The sequence below is a fragment of the Electrona antarctica genome (genome assembly GCF_951216825.1).
Source record: "Electrona antarctica genome assembly, chromosome: 11".
NCBI classification, from domain to species: domain Eukaryota; kingdom Metazoa; phylum Chordata; class Actinopteri; order Myctophiformes; family Myctophidae; genus Electrona; species Electrona antarctica.
Window position 1 is genome coordinate 33,019,200 of NC_136792.1, and position 16,714 is coordinate 33,035,913.

The 16,714-nt window shown below is 42.7% G+C and overlaps 1 protein-coding gene across 4 annotated transcripts in view; it reads right to left on the minus strand.

Annotated features, from left to right (window-relative positions):
- The window catches only part of cntn5 (contactin 5), a 162,712-nt gene that overhangs the window by 34,576 nt on the left and 111,422 nt on the right, over positions 1–16,714 (minus strand). For all 4 annotated transcript variants that reach the window (XM_079513507.1, XM_079513508.1, XM_079513509.1 and 1 more), the window contains 4 exons: positions 14,148–14,275; positions 12,340–12,527; positions 6,402–6,522; positions 701–859 (listed from right to left, as the gene is read on the minus strand). In XM_079513507.1, the coding sequence (XP_079369633.1) occupies positions 701–859; positions 6,402–6,522; positions 12,340–12,527; positions 14,148–14,275 (596 nt within the window). The remainder of the gene's footprint in view (positions 1–700; positions 860–6,401; positions 6,523–12,339; positions 12,528–14,147; positions 14,276–16,714) is intronic.

Here is a 16,714-nt window from a genome sequence, read left to right on the forward strand (position 1 = left end):
AAGAAAAAAACAGTAAAAAGTTGAAATATGGAGATATGAGGTTTCTGCCTGACAGCGAGGAAAGGGAAGCATGCACATAGTAATTTATCTATCCATGGGAACAAGTCATTAGCAACCCCACAAACTCTGTGCCATTATTCTCGCACAGTTTGCATTACACATCATCTGGAGACAAACTGGCATTCTTTGACACTAAATGATAATAATAGATGGCTTAGATTTTTTAAGAAAACAAAAAAAAAAAACATACAAACAAACAAACAAACGAGCATCGAGGGTGAAAGATTATTGGATGAACAAAGACTTTCGTCTCTGTCGGGTGGAAACCTCACATGTCCAAAATTATTAATTTTCAGAATTCAAATTCCAAAAGTAGCAGATCTACGAGCTCATATGGATCTGCTACTTTTGATGCTTTGTGTGTGTGTGTGTGTGTGTGTGTGTGTGTGTGTGTGTGTGTGTGTGTGTGTGTGTTTGTGGTGTGTGATACAGACAGACAGACAGACAGACAGACAGACAGACAGACAGACAGACAGACAGACAGACAGACAGACAGACAGACATGTTCTGCTAGGTCTCATAGAACTATAGTGTTCACTGCGTTCGCAATCACTGCGTTCGCAATCACTGCGTTCGCAATTACCTGTTCTGACGGTCTGCCAGCCTAGTGAGACGGGGCTGCGGGCCTGTAGATTATTACCTGTTCTGACGGTCTGCCAGCCCAGTGAGAAGGGGCTGCGGGCCTGTAGATTATAGGTGCTGATTGGGCTGTGGTTGTCCAGCCCGGCCGTCCACGACAGCGTGGCCGACATGTCTGTGATCTCCTCCACGATCACCACTCCAGGGGGGCCGGGGGGACCTGCGGCGGAAAACAGACGAAATGTTAAGTGGTGTTATTTACATATACTATACTGTAGCGCCTTCATCCAAAGCACTGTACAATGTGCATTTCATTCATACACATAACTCCAGCATCGGTGTTGTGCGGAAAGCCCTTACTCAAGTAAAATACAGGACTTTTACTTGTAACTGAATATTTCTACATTGTGGTATTGCTACTTTTACAATTGGAGTGCATCTTCTACCGCTTGGGGGTGAAGAGACAAACCAGCCAAATTAAATGCAAGACACGGCCGTGCACAAATACCCCGGGAGAGAGGAGAACAACCCAGAACAACACAAACGCAATCTCCTCAGGTGCTTCCAGCAAAACCGCCAACGAGCTGGCGCTCGGCTGCCATGCTATCGCCACGCATCGCCGCTATTAGCCGAGTGCATAGGGCCCGAAAACGTGGGTCCCACGCCTCGTGATCTGGGCAGAAACCTTGTATCTCCATATTTTATTTTATTTTTTCCTCATACAAAACAATGTTGTGTAAAAGCAGCAAAAATAGCAGATCTACAAGATCTACAATAGCTACAATAGCTCTGCTATTTTTGAATTTGAAGCCTGAAAACGTTTATGGACATACAAGGTTTCCACCGGACAGCGACCCAAAGAATACCTGCCTAAACAGCACCAGACCACGATTTGGTCAGTCACGGTTCAACCGGCCAAGAAATTCACGCTGATTTAAGCCCCGCGTCGAAGCTATTTATTTTGTATTTTTTTCCAGAGGCAGTTTGTCGACTAGCTCCACCGAGCATGACCGTTGTAATGCTATAGACCTGTGCCTATACTTGCCGAACATATGTTTACATCAGCCTTAAGAGGTAAATGGAATCTAAAAAGTGCAGCATTGCATCTGAAGACTCCAGGGGAACAGATGTAAATGAAAAAAGCCAGCTGCTTGCACGCTCAATGAAAACCAACAGCCTGTGTCCAGAAGAAGGGGACAACCATGATTAGAAGGTTGTGCTGAAAAGGTACATTTGGACATTGACATGCATTTTTGTGTCACTATCGGTGGTGGACACTAAACTCCAGTCAAAGTATAGATAGTATACAGAGAGAATAACACATGGGCACTTCAGGAGAGACTACCCAAATACAATTCTGGAGCACTCGACTGGTGGCAGGCGTGACTTAATAATAATAGGGCTTACATGGTTACTTCATAAAGTACTTTTTTCCCCATCCTAGAAATATAGTGAGGAGTCAAAAGTAAAACATTTGTATTTGAAATGTAGTGGTGTGAATGAAAGTCAGAAGTAGACGGTTGCTTTTCAGAATTCAAAATCAAAAATAACAAAAGTAGCAGATCGACAATCAGTAATTTGATCAATTTAAAATATGGAGACAAGAGATTACTGCCCAAAAACTGACATATTACTGTCCACCACTGGTCACTACAGGAATGAAACCCTGCTTTGAGTCCATCAAAGCACCATCAAATAAGTGTCCTGATCTTTGGAGTTAAAACTCTGCTCAGTCAACAGTCATTAGGTCTCTCAAGCCATGCAGAATTGAGTCTGTGCCATACTGAAATTACCTAGCTCCACTGAGCTCAATTTGCTCCGATATTGATGGTTCGCGCCAATAAAACACTTAATCCTATACAAATGACATCCCCGGGAATAGATTAATACGCAATGAGTTGCATTTGTGTGCGCCCATGCGAGAGAGAACACCAAGAAGAATGTGGAAACTATACCGCTTTTTAATCTAATGAGGCGTCCAAATGGGACTCTTCAAAAGAGCTGATGCGTTTTCCTATTCATTTTCACCTGGAAACCTTGAAAAAGGAATACAGATGCCTGGCGCTTGGAGGGGAGAAATTCAGATTCTTTTTTTTCTTCCCCCGTATGATCCTGGACAATCAAATGGAGATAAACTGAGGATGCTAAGGAGGAGCGGAAATGGGCCTGGTATAGATTCAGTCATAAGCACGTAGGCTACTGTGCTGCCAGTGATATGGTAATTCACCAATGGTGATTTTTAGCATTCGACTTTGAATACCTAAACGTAGTCGAATAATTGTGGGATAATAATAATCGGCCTTGTAATTCTGTGTTGCTAGTCTTGAACACAACGGGTGAGTAAGGGTTAACTACTAAAAACATTAAAAAACAGATCCATGGACTACCTACAATAACATGCAGAAACTGTGTATCTCCATTTCAACGTTTTGTTTGTTAATTTCTCCGTAAATTAATTCCCTACTTCGTCATACTACAATAGCAGATCTACAAGCCACAAGGCGCTTCCAGGTTTTATAAATATTTAACAAATGGAAATGATTAACAAAAGCTTGACACTAAATAATAACTACATTGGATCCATTAGATTAGAACACAGGTTCACTTGTATGTCCAAACATTTTGGACATACAAGGTTTGTATAGCAAAGTGCAATCTTCCCTGGTCACTGCTGCAGCCGTGCCAAGGATCCAATCCTATCTGATGCTGTTATGGCGGCTTTCCCAATCAACCAGAGGAACCAGAGGCCCAGTGTTTATTTCCTGGCACAGTTTCCAGGGACCAGTGGTGTTATGGCAGGTACACAACGTAGAAGCCTGGCATGACCAGACTGATATCACTGCGTAGACGTGTGCCAGCACACTGCAAGATTTCCCTAGGATGTGATCCAGATCTGATACATTTTTCTATTCCAGTCTAGATTACAATTTACAATTTACAATTTACAATTTAGTAATTTAGCAGACGCTCTTAATCCAGAGTGATTTACATTACACAATAACAAAAAACATGGCAATACATCATATACATAAAAAATAGTTATCATGAATCATACGTAAGTTAAGAACGTAACAGTCGAATATCTATATAACGAAACTATGCATATACTACTATCTACATAAAATGCTATATAAGTCTACATAAAATACTATTTAAGTCTACATAAAATGCTATCTAGCTATCTAAGTAAGTAAGTTGAGCCTTTGCATACGCCTGCAAGGTCGTCAAGGTTCAAGGTTCAAGGTTGTCTTTATTTGTCCCCCTTGGGAGAAATTTGTCTTGGAGACAGAGTCACAGCTGCATACAAATAACATACACGTTCACGTAAGAAAAGGAAAAACACCATGAAACACCCAACATAACAGAGATATTGCACACATTCCCTTGATAAAGTGCAACTAGTCAATAAAGTGCATTCGGCAATCTCTGATTGAGCATTTTTATTGACAGGGGAACAAATTAGTGTTTAAATCTATTATACATACACATACCGTGGAGTTCTATATCACCTACCGGATGGCATTAGCTCGTACTCTCGGTACAACACATGCAAAGGGTCAGATACAATGTTCCGAGCTTGTCTCAACACTGCTTGTTCAAAGATGGCCTGGGGAGTGATGGGGGGGTGGACATGCCCATGATCTTCCCAGCCATATTTGCTAGCCTACTTATTTGAGATTTGTACTTAGATTGCTAAACCAGCTGGACATATGTCGGGGCTAGGGCAAGTGCTACGGGCCATGATGGAGTCTGAAGAGGTGGGTTTTCAGACTATGGCGGACGATTGGGAGGATGTCTGCAGATTGCATTCTGATTGTAATGGGAAGTGCATTCCATAGTTTTGGAGCCAGAAGGGAGAAGAGTATGGGACGTGTGGAGCGTTTTTAGTGAAGGTACTTCCAGCTTCCCTGTGTTGGCTGATCTGAGTGCGCGGGAGCGTTTGTAGGGTTCAATCAGACTTATATGTAGGTGCATACCTTTGGTCGCTTTGAATGCCAGCATCAGAGTAAATTTGTATATTACATTACATTAGGCTACATTATTATTATTATCGCATCACCAACGTCTGTCTTTTCACAAAGGCATGCAAGGTTCCCATCATGTGGGTGAGTGGAAGACAGGACGATAATGATTTTCATTAAATAAATGTCTGTCTCAGATCTGTGTCTCTCTCTCCACACACGCACGCACGCGCGCACGCACGCACGCACGCGTTTTTATAGACGGGAAAAGGGGCAGGGGCTCGAGACGCCTTTGATGTCTATGTGTGCACGTGCCTGAGAGCAACAGTATTTTGCAATGTAGGCCTACTGTATTATAAACATAAAAATGCAGAATGGCAAGGCGGACCATCACAATATAATGGCAAGGCGGACCATCACAATATAACACCATGTTGCAATGTACTGCAATAAAGTAAGGCACAGCGGGTCCAGCACAGGCTCAGCACACGTGGCTTTAACCCATTAACACCTGAGGCCCATTCTACAAATGCCTTCTGAATCAGTAGTTCTCACACTTTCAAGATAAAAAAAAAAAAAAACAAGTTCAAACATAATGGCAGATGTACACAGATGTATCACAGCACACATGTGGCCACAGTGGTTCAGGAGGTAGAGTGGCCGCTTGGGAAGGTTCTGGGAAGATTCCCAGTTCGATCCCCGTGCTCCCCCAGTGTCAAAGTAGCCTTGAGCAAGACGCTGAACTCCTAATTGCTCGCCATGAGCAGGTGCAATGCATGGTTTCCTTCACCATCGGTGTATGAATGTGTGTGTGAATGGGTGAATGTAATGCACAATGTAAGACCCTTGGTTAATTAAAGGTTCTATATAAATGCACCATTTACATCTGCTGTTGTTGAATAGCCTCAACGCTATACAATCTAAAATGACACAGATGTTTTCCCGGTTTGAATGGCTTAATAAACCACCCGTCTTATTTACCCACTCGGCAACTCAAGAACAGTCAATTCTTGTACAAATCCATAACACAAACAATATTGCCTCGTCCTTAACCACTCTGTGGTGCGGCCCATCTCTCAGGGAACCTACTTCCTGCAGGCTCCGCCTGAGGCTTTTTACTCCATAATATTTATTATTTTTCTCTACAGTCTCTAATCTAATATATTCAAATGATCCTCGATCTGTCCATTTGGGAACGGGTTCAATGATCCACGGGTCTGTTTTGGACCAGGTCCAATTATCAATGGGTCCGTTCCGGTCCGGGTACAAGTTTTTGGACTCGTGCTAGCATTAAAAACACAGTTCAGTTTGCTATGTGCAGCGGCAACAGTTTTAGCTCTTGTTCTAATTGCTTCTAGATAGAAACGGTTCAGGAGTGTGATGGTATTTGTTTTGTTAGAAAATGAAACATGTATTATGTTATACGTATGCATCATTGTTGTTTCCCTCTCCTGTAATGTCTGTGCTAACCCGGGGTTCTTTTATAAAAACAAAATAAAAAGTTGGTCACAAAAAAAGGAGTGTGATGGTGTTGCTCCTGATGAACCTGTATCATTTGTTCAAGAGTCTGATGGTGCTGCTCCTGAGTCCTGATGCCCCTGGCCTGTATCGTGTGCCTGGCCATGGATGCAGTGGCGTCCCTGACATTTATCAATACTTTGACCTTTTATATATGTTTTGCAAAGACTTCTTCATTGCACAAAAAAACACAATACGTTAGAATAGAGACAAGTTTTCTGCCACGAGAGTGATGATTTACAGTTTACTGCAGGCTGGGACGGATATTAATAACGAGCTCACCTCTGACGAGCAGCTGGGCCTCGGCAGACACGGTGTCTGCGCTGGTCTGGGCCCGGCAGCCGTACACGCCGGCGTGCTTCAGAAGGATGCTCCGGATCATCAGGTCCACCGTGGAGGACTGCTGCCAAGATATATCCAGAGAAAAACACCACAGTTCAAAACACATTCAATGGAGGACTGCTGCCAAGACGATCTGTTTTTCTTCTTTTTAGTTTTTTTTAAGGGGGGAGAATTAAGAGAAATTCAGGACCATGACTATATTGTATTGTTATTATTTTTCATTATTTTATTATGTTTATTTCTTATGCGTAAAATATTTTTTTAAAGCAGTGATTGTGGACAGTACAGCAGCTTTTGTCTTTTTTGCATCGGGACCAACGTCAATGGAACATTGTGACATCACCTATTTCAGTACTATTTTATGTACCACCAGTGGGATTTCTTAGGACTTTTGATATGTTATTACTAACATATTTATGAAACAAAAGTGGAAGTGAAGTTTCTGTTGCAATTTGTCCTAGGTTAACCCCTTATTTTCCATAGAATGCCTATTCTACATTTCTCCCCTCTCAGTTGAAATATCTAGAAACCTCTTATCTCCAAATAATTTGCAATTTTTTTATTTGAATCCTGATAAGTAATATTTTTGGACATATGAGGTTTCCACCCGACAGATCTTGTCCCCTATAGGGTCGGTATACCCTCACAAAAACTATGCAGTAATCTGGGTCTCTAAAACTGCCTCCCTCAAAAGAATGGGTTACAAAAATCGTGGGATAACAATTTATGAAGAATACTTGCCTGGGGCAAGGCTGGAATAATTCAGACAGCTGTTTAGCACCAAACGTGATTAACATTACAAGCCATTCTTCCATCTAGAGTCTTAGTGTGCCTGTAGAGAATTTATTGTCACAGCAAATACCTGCTCCCTCTCCTGGGTCTCTATCATGTGGAGCAGTGGAGAACCAGGTCGCTAAATGTTCCTCGGAAACTACATTGATTTGTCACCAATACAAACTGATACAAAATGCTTTGACTGGAGGAGCTAGTGACAAGCTTCGAGGACTGCTTGATTTAGGAATCCATTGTGTTTATGCCTATGTATGGAGCACTGGTTGGGGGACCCTTATAGGGTCCTTGAGGGGGGATCCACCCCCCCCCCCCCCCCCCAAAAAGCAAGGAACAGTTTAATAGTTTAGTTTAATTGGTCCGACTCCTCACTAATGTTCATGATAAAATACCACCATTTGTTTCTACTCGGTCTGTGTCTCATAGGAGGGATGTGGGCAGTTCAGAAACCCGTCAACCAGTGACATCATCGATGGGGAATCCAAGCTAATAGAAACTGCATGCAGGCTTTCTATTCCTGAAAAGTTGCAATGTGAAGATGGAAGCCATCGTTCTCACAATAAAAAAATAAAAAAATATTTAAAAGTTTAAAAAAACGATGATGTCACTGGACTGAATTGCCCACAGCCCTATGAGACACAGACCAGGTGGAAAAATGTTGTGGTATTTTATCATGAACATTAGCGAGGACCAATTATATAGGTTGAAAAGTGATGAAGTGGTTCTTTAACGATTCAAAGATTTGCAAATATTTTGACGATTTAAATATAGCACAAGCTCATATCTATTATACAATTGAAAACATGTACGCAACCCAATACCCAAAGCCACCAGCTACTACGTCACTGACACGCTGGGTACCGACCATAGAGTATATATATAAGGTGCCGAAGCAGGAGCAACACACACTGCAACAACACACTAACACGTCACAGACTTACCCTCCGCGTCGATCCACGGCTATCTCCTCATGTCGCGCCGCACGCCCACACTCAACACCACCCGCGTAAAAATTGTCATTGCACTGCCACTAAAGCCGGCTCCCCTCCAGACTCACAAACAATATCAATATCAATAATAAACACAAACACGCCACAAGCACCGACACCCCCGCATAATTTGTTGCCACGTCTATGCAAACAACCACAGAAAAAATGCCATTCAACACGCTACTTACACACACTACCACTCGCTTACAATACGCGGACCTGGCAACACTACATTCCCTCTCCCATTTGCTCCAAGCCCACCATGTGACCCACACAGGGAGGGAGACAGAGAGAAAGGGATAGAGAAAGACACAGCTTTCCAGTCCTTACCTTTTTTCTCAAATTCACCCGCAGAAAACTGAGCAAACATTAATATAATCCACATTGTTAGACAAAGTAGTGTGCCCTGAAACTTTCTGGGAAATTTGCATGTTGCCTGCAGTGGCAGCCAGCAGCGATGTAAGATGAGCCTGTGCATTTCACGGTTTTCACCCTATATAACTTGCACGCATAGGCAATCAAGTCAACACCATTAATTCATGACAGCTGTGTAGGGGTGACGATTGCGTGATGCTTCTATGTACAGGATTCTATAGGTCACCACTTTTGGTGTGACACACACACGGCTTCTGTTTACAATGCGTTGTCAACACGTGCTGAGTTGACAAACATTGACAGATTTCGGAGAACACTGATAGTTTATCCTTTAGTAATTAGGCTGTGGAAGTATTCACACTAGGCTACTTTTGGATTTATTGGGATTGGCAATTTGGGGAAAGGAGGAGGAGGAGGTCATCAAGCTCCACAACACCACATTGGTAGGTAGGCTCAAGGCTGCATTTATTTTCCTTCTTTTTCCTCTCGAGGGTGCATGGGATGATGTGAACCCCTCCAGCAGGCTAGGGAGCACCGCTCAGGTTAGCGGAAAATGACCGCGGGGTGCGGGTTGCCAGGTTTTCTTTATAAGTAAAGTCTTTCAATTCAATGAAAAAAAAATATATATATAATACATTTTAATTTACGTCATATTTAGCCGCATTTTGACCTAATTTCTCTGCTCATTGTCAATGGCAAATATTGAGACGTGTGGGGACTAAAGCTGTATATAGGAGGGCCCTCAAACACATTATTTGATAACTTTTCATCGTGCTCCTACAATAATTTGTGTGCTACTAGCCGCGATTACATACACAGTTAAAATAATAAGAAAATTGCGCGAACGACTGCGTCGACACCTGGCGTGGAACAAACGGGACGAACCGAGGCGCATATATGGATAAGAACAACAACACTACACGCGCGCTGCAACACAAAACAGCTGCATACAACGTGTGTCACTGTGCACTTCTGTATCTGTGGACTTCTGTATCGCAACGCGGGGCAACGCAACTCTGGGATGAGCGGGCCGAAGGCCCGCGAAATTCTAGTCTATATACATTGGAATTTAGAAGTGACATGTTGTGAGCTTGTATATCTGCTATTTTTGAATAGGTAAAGTATAAAATAATGGTTAAAAAAGAAAAGACACAGATGCTTTCCCGCTCTTAATGGCTAAGAGCTTTAACTGATATTCTACACTAATTACACCACTGGATCATGTCATTAGTGACATTATGTAGCTCTATAGCGACGCCTAATTACATCTTTGATTAGTCTCGTTTCTCTGAATTCTAACGCGACCAAGATCACATTAATTAATGTGAAATTTGCATATTATTTGGTCTGTATTTACTATTTACAGCTAATATTTAGCCATGCTGGTTTATTGATTATTGTCTATTATCGATCCCTGTTGTTCAGATTTTTAACAACTTAAGTTTCAAACCAGCATCTACGTTGAGCAAATGTAACACTTTTAAAATATCAGCTCTACAAACCATGTGCAACCCAGATTTGGCTCAAACAAGGGATTACATCAATTTCACTCCTATGCCACTAAAATGTGGAATGCCCTACCAACAGCCATTAAGAAATGTTAATCCCCAGACTCCTTCAAATCCGCTCTCAAAGAACCTATGGACGAAACTGGCCCCTGTAAAAAAAATCTAAGCCACCCCCCCCCCCCCCTTTTTCCCCCATACTGCACATGTTTTTCCCTTTTTGACTTTCTTTATGATGATTTCCTGTTATTTTTTATAGAAGTGTATATTTGTACGTCTTTAAATGTTGATGAATTGAAAATGGAGGATGCTGATGTAAACAAGTCTTAAGGTCCCCACACACAGAGCACGTTTTTCTGATTTTTAGCGGCGTTACTCGATCCATCGGTTTTCCGAAAAACGCGTTCAGTGTGCAACCACCTTTAGTGCTTTTCCTAGTTTCATCCTCGAGCAGTTTTTATATTGACTTGTGCTTTCATTTGAAATGTACCCATTCTACATACTGTGATTACATGTTCAATCAATCAGGCCTGGGCCGGCCAAGCGGTCGCGGCACCTAGGATGGTAATCAACTGTATTCAACAGTATAATGCATGATTTTGTCTCTAAATCAATATGCAACAAATCTACAGGATTAGAGATGCCAATTTGCATTCTGCTTCTCTTCACTGTCCAACAATTCCCTGTCAACCAAGTATGACAAACAAGTGGAATTACCATTTAAAACTGAAAAACTTTAAACAGATAAAGTTGTATTATGTCATTGGCCCTCATTTAGTAGTTTTCCTGGTACACCGGGACCACTGGTTCTTGTATTCTTTTATTTGGTTTACTGAGGAATGTGAGGATGGGGTGCAGACGTTTATCCGACATACCAAGAGTCCGACAGTCATTAGTTCGACACCGTCACTCCCGTCATGCATTGCCGATTACAAATCACCCGTGCTGCGGGTTACAAATCACCCGTGCTGCGGGTTACAAATCAACCGTGGCGTCCGCGTGCGGTTAGGGGTTAGATTAGTGTTTGGCTGGATGTCGGACTAATGACTGTCGGACTCTAATTGGTATCTCGGAAAAAATGCCTGTACCCCTGAGGATAAGGGGTACAGTTTAAAATACGCTTGCGTAATCGCCCCTCAACTTCTCCGTGCGTCTAAAATAAATGCACGCCTCTCATTGAAAATGAATTACTAAGCACGTCCGTCGCTCCCTGTCTGAAAAGGCATACTGGTAGTTTTACTGAGGTTAGGTTTAAGGTTAGGTTTTACTACGTTTTACTGAGGTTACGTTTAGGAATAAGGTTAGGTTTAGGCATTGTTTACTGAGGTTACGTTGAGGAATACCACGTGAATACTGTCATATTTGCCCCGGGGCGACTGTGTTTTGGGGCGAGCATTTTGGTATTCCTTTTCCCACCACTGACTGCAGGACACAGAGGAGCTGTTGGATGTGACCCTCAGACCTTGGTCAGTGTCGTCTGCTACAGATATGTGTGCAGACTGCAGCCCTCCGGTATAGGAATAAATCAGCCAGGGGAGGCTTAGCATGTGTTCAGGCTTATCTGTCTTCCCGGTGTGGACTTTGATAAACATATGGCTGTGTGATTCACTGCAGGTCTTTAATCATGATGACATCCGGGTCGCTGTGACCTTTTCCAGGGATTGATTCCTTATTCAGCTTTAATAAGCCTTTTGGTACAACGAGCCTGATGTCTAAAAATCTGTAATTATGGAGCCCATGCTAAATGGCTGTTACAGATTTTTATGTGGGGGATCTTTACAAAGCTAGCAAGATAACGAACTAGCAAGACAGATAGATCAATTGATCAATGTATTGATCGATTGGTTGGGTAGATAACAACCTATAATTATGGCCTGCATCTCTTCAAGAACATCCTGTACTTGAAAGCAATAATGCACTTATATACATAACTCACTTTAGTATACAAATAATAAAGTGGAACACTTATAAACATGGAACTTGATTTAGCCTTAGGCTTATTATATACATATACTTTGTACCTTTGCATTTATGTTTTATACTCTGTTTCCCTGTTACTCCATTGTCTGCCTGTTTTTGTTTTTATATGTTTTCTGTGGGGACTGTAGATCGATCCGGTGTATTTATATTGCATTATGTAATGTTTGTTAATACTGTATGCAGTGTCCCATATAAATAAACAAATAAACTACTGTCGTAGGTATACCTACTGGTCCTTACCCGTTCTCGTACGGTCTGGATGTACTCAAAGTGTCCGCCGTGCTGCTGGAAGTCGATGGGCCGGTGGTTGAGCAGCCACTGGAAGCCCACGTCCAGCGAGGTGTCGTGGGACGCCCTGCAGCTGAGCACCACGCTCTCCCCCACCGTCACCTCCACCCGGCTGGGACTCAGCTCCACACGCATGGCCTCTGCAGTGGTGGTGGAGAGGAACTGAGTACATTTACTTAAGTACTGTACTTCTCCCCCACCGTCACCTCCACCCGGCTGGGACTCATCTCCACTCGCATGGCCTCTGCATTGGTGGTGGAGAGGAACTGAGTACATTTAAAGCACACTTCAAAGAAGAAATAAATACTAAACTCGAAGCGATCAACAAGGCCAAGGACGCAATTTTATTGCTTCTGAACCAACAGAAAAGAATGCAATCAAAGGTAACAGATTTAGAGGCCAAGTCACGTAAAAACAACATCCGTATATTCAACATGGCAAAGGTGCAACTGAAGACAACACTGTGACTGACTTTGTGAAGAAATTGTTACAATAATTGCTCAAGTTGTCTGAACAGATCTTGAAATACAGAGCTGTCATCGTGCCCCAGAAGGAGCCAATCCGAGGTCCATCGTGGTTAACTTCCTACAGTCCGAGACCAAAGAGAGGATACTTAAAGAAGCCTGGAAGGCGGACATTAAACTGGATGGAAAGAAGCTATCATTCGACTATGATTATCCAGTGGAAGTGCTTATGAAACGAAAATCATATGCCGAAATCAAAAAAGTGTTAAAGCAAAACGGAGTGGGATTTTCAACGCCCTTCACGAAAATGAAGGTACGATGGGAGAGGGTATATGACAACGCGCTGGAAGCAGCCCGAGACATGAGAAAGAGAGGATTGGATGTCCATGTGAGGGAGCCAGAGGCCACGGTGGAGGAAGGAAGGAGGGACCGGAGACGGGGGGGAGTGACGTGCTCTCGCCAGAAAATCGAGCCAGGGCTCTGAGGCGAGCGAAGCAGAGACTGCAGGAGTTCCGAAAATAACCAAATGAAAGACTTCTCGATTTAAATACACATTGACATGACGGGGGAAAGGGTTTGTGAGTGAATGTTGATTATGTTGGACATTTCTAGTAGGATGGAAAGATCCTTTTTAGGACCTTCTATCGCTAGATAGGGGCCCTATAGTGGAGGCTATACCCCTCTCCCACCAACAGGGATTTGGGGCAAGGGGAAAGAGCCCCCTTTGTTTTGGGAGTCTTAGAAAACACAAGATGCAACGTAACGATTTAAAGGAGGTGTCGTTAAATATTAATGGGTCAAAAGTCGAATTAAAAGATTTGTAATGAAGAAATTAACATACATTGAGATTGCAAGTGGATATATTCACAGAAGAGAAATGGACTGAGTATAGAAATCAACAGGTCGACACTGATGATGATAATAATAATGGACATGGACTGGAATATCTAGGTTGCTTGTTAAAGTTGTTAATGATGAATATGAACCCTTACAGTGTGACTGCAATGCTATGTTCATCTGCAAATAAAAATTAAGTTTAAAAAAAGCAAAAAAAACAAAGGGACCTATAAAAATGTGTCCACGACCCACAAATGGGAGCTTTTGAGCAGACTTCACTGCTGCACATGTCCTTGTAATACAGTATGATTCTTCAATGTGAAAACCTAGCGGCACTGAACGGCCGAGCGACTGCAATAAATCCTCCCGAGTAAAGGTGTGTGTGTGTGGGGGGGTGGGGGGGGGGGGGGGGGGTGGTGGGGGGGGATGGACGAAAGCCACCCTCTGGGTATCACTTACCTTTTACCCACAGCATGGCTGTCATCTCCGCCGCGCCAAACTTATTCTCCGCCCGACACACGTAGTTCCCTTCGTCCGCTCGGCTGGAGTTCACAATTCTGAGGGTGTTGTTCCGTAGCAGCGTAATCCTTGGAGAGAGGAGGGGAAAAAAATTAAATCAATATTAGCAATGAGAAACAAATTTGTGTATAAGCAACAGAAGTGTGAGTTTGTGTGAGCTCAGGCGTGGCCGGTGCAATTTGTGTGTGTGTGTGTGTGTGTGTGTGTGTGTGTGTGTGTGTGTGTGTGTGTGTGTGTCGTAGAGGAGAGTGTGCATGTAGTACATCAACAAATGGATGTTTGTTGGGAATGCCACGGGGCGAGTTACACCCCAGTCCACTGTAACACGAGCAATACATCAAAGCTGTGTTCTGGAGTAACCAGTGGTGGAAGAAATACTCCTATCTTCATGTGTGTGATCCTCAGCATTAATATGGTACCGTTTATTTTCTTCCCTACTCAGTCTGTGTCTCAGAGGAGGGCTGTGGACAGTTCAGAAACCTGTGTACCAGTGACATCATCCACGGGGGTGTGTACCAGTGACATCATCCACGGGGGTGTGTACCAGTGACATCATCCACGGGGGTGTGTACCAGTGACATCATCCACGGGGGTGTGTACCAGTGACATCATCCACGGGGGTGTGTACCAGTGACATCATCCACGGGGGTGTGTACCAGTGACATCATCTACGGGGGTGTGTACCAGTGACATCATCTACGGGGGTGTGTACCAGTGACATCATCCACAGGGGAATCCAAGGGCAGGCTTTCTATTTATTCCTGGAACGTTAGAATGCTATAATAGAAGCCATTGTTGATAAGAAATTAATGAAATACAACTTTTGAAATCTTGTTTGAAATGACCAAACCTGTAGGCAGGTTTCTGAGTTGTCCACAGCCCTCCTCTGAGCTACAGACCAGGTCAATTGACCATTGAAGATATAATTTGAAACAGGTTGTGAGTTTATAGTATAATAATCTAAATCTGTAAGCCTTGCCGAGCCATCTAGCAGTTCAAGTACATCCCCAGCCATGATGTACAAGTACACCCCCTGGTCATGACACATCCCCAGCCATGATGTACAAGTACACCCCCTGGTCATGACACATCCCCAGCCATGATGTACAAGTACACCCCCTGGTCATGACGCTAGTTGGTGTAGGCAACCTTAGGCACGGGGGAGGATGATCATTGGCACACTGGCATAAGTGTGAGAGAGGTATTTATTTTAAAATTAAATATTCAAAAAGGTTTAGTCAATTAAAATAATTCCCCTCACTGATGTGAAAGAAAATATTTCTAAAGCAAGAAAAAAATAATGGTTGTTGTGTATAGAAATATTTGATCTTGATGTGGTGTTAATAATTAAACTTAATGTTGACATAGTCAGCATCAAGAAAATGAAAAAATGTCACTTCACGTAAAAAGGCTTGCAGACCCCTAGTATGACGCTGGGCCTTGCCCCGATACAACCGTCGATGCTGAGTGACAACGAGGGAGGCATTAATTAGTCCCATTTCTATAGTCTTTGGAATCATCAAAGCATAATGACTGGGTTTCATTCATTGGTGGTAACCTTCACCAAGGTAATTTGAAAAGGACCAAAGGGTCAAGTGGATAGACGCGTGCCGTTTCCAATCTATACAGAATCAATTGACAATGGAGATGGATTAATGAAAGACATCTACAGATAGGACTGAATAAACCCCACTCAAAAGGGATTAAAACACAGATGCAATTAGTGATGATGAGGATTAAGTTAAGGACGGGACAAGTGTTTACCAAAACGTCTCTGTCGGGTGGAAACCTCATGTGTCCAAAACTGTTACTTAACCCATTCTGGGCGGGAACCCCTTTTGGTGTTTTAACTAAGCGTTATGTTATACTTTAGCTATTGAAAAATAGCAGATCTACAAACTCATAGCACGCCACCAAGTGGCGCGCTACAAGCTTGTAGGTCTGCTATTTTTACTTTCTACTTTCAGAAGACTTTTTTTTTTATTTCGACGTCAGGCCTAAATGGTTTAAAACGTCTCTGTCGGGTGGAAACCTCTTATATCCAAAACTGTTATGTTTCTGGATTATTTTTAGAGCAAAAGTAGCAGATTGACAAGCTCAAGCTCGATCTGCTACTTTTGAGCTTTTGGGTGACGCTGTAGTATGATCAATAGGGCTCTAATTTATGGGGAAAACAAGGAAAGAAAAGTTAGAATATAGAGATAAGAGGTTTCTGCCCGACTGCAACCAAAAGCTAAATAATGAGTCCTGCTCATTCAAGTGTTGATGTTAAGCATAAACAATTAATCAGTATTTTATGTTTTATTTAACCAGACAAGACAGGCAAGGACATAATTTGCATTTACAACTGTCACTTCAGCGGCAAAAGGCAATTAAGGGCTTTTTGAGGGAGAGGGGAAAGAGGGACACAAACAGTAAGTCACATTGTACAAATAGTCAATCACAAACGCACAGTAAAAGAGAGGGAGCTCAATCAGTGTTGTATATTTGAATAAAGTTGAACTATT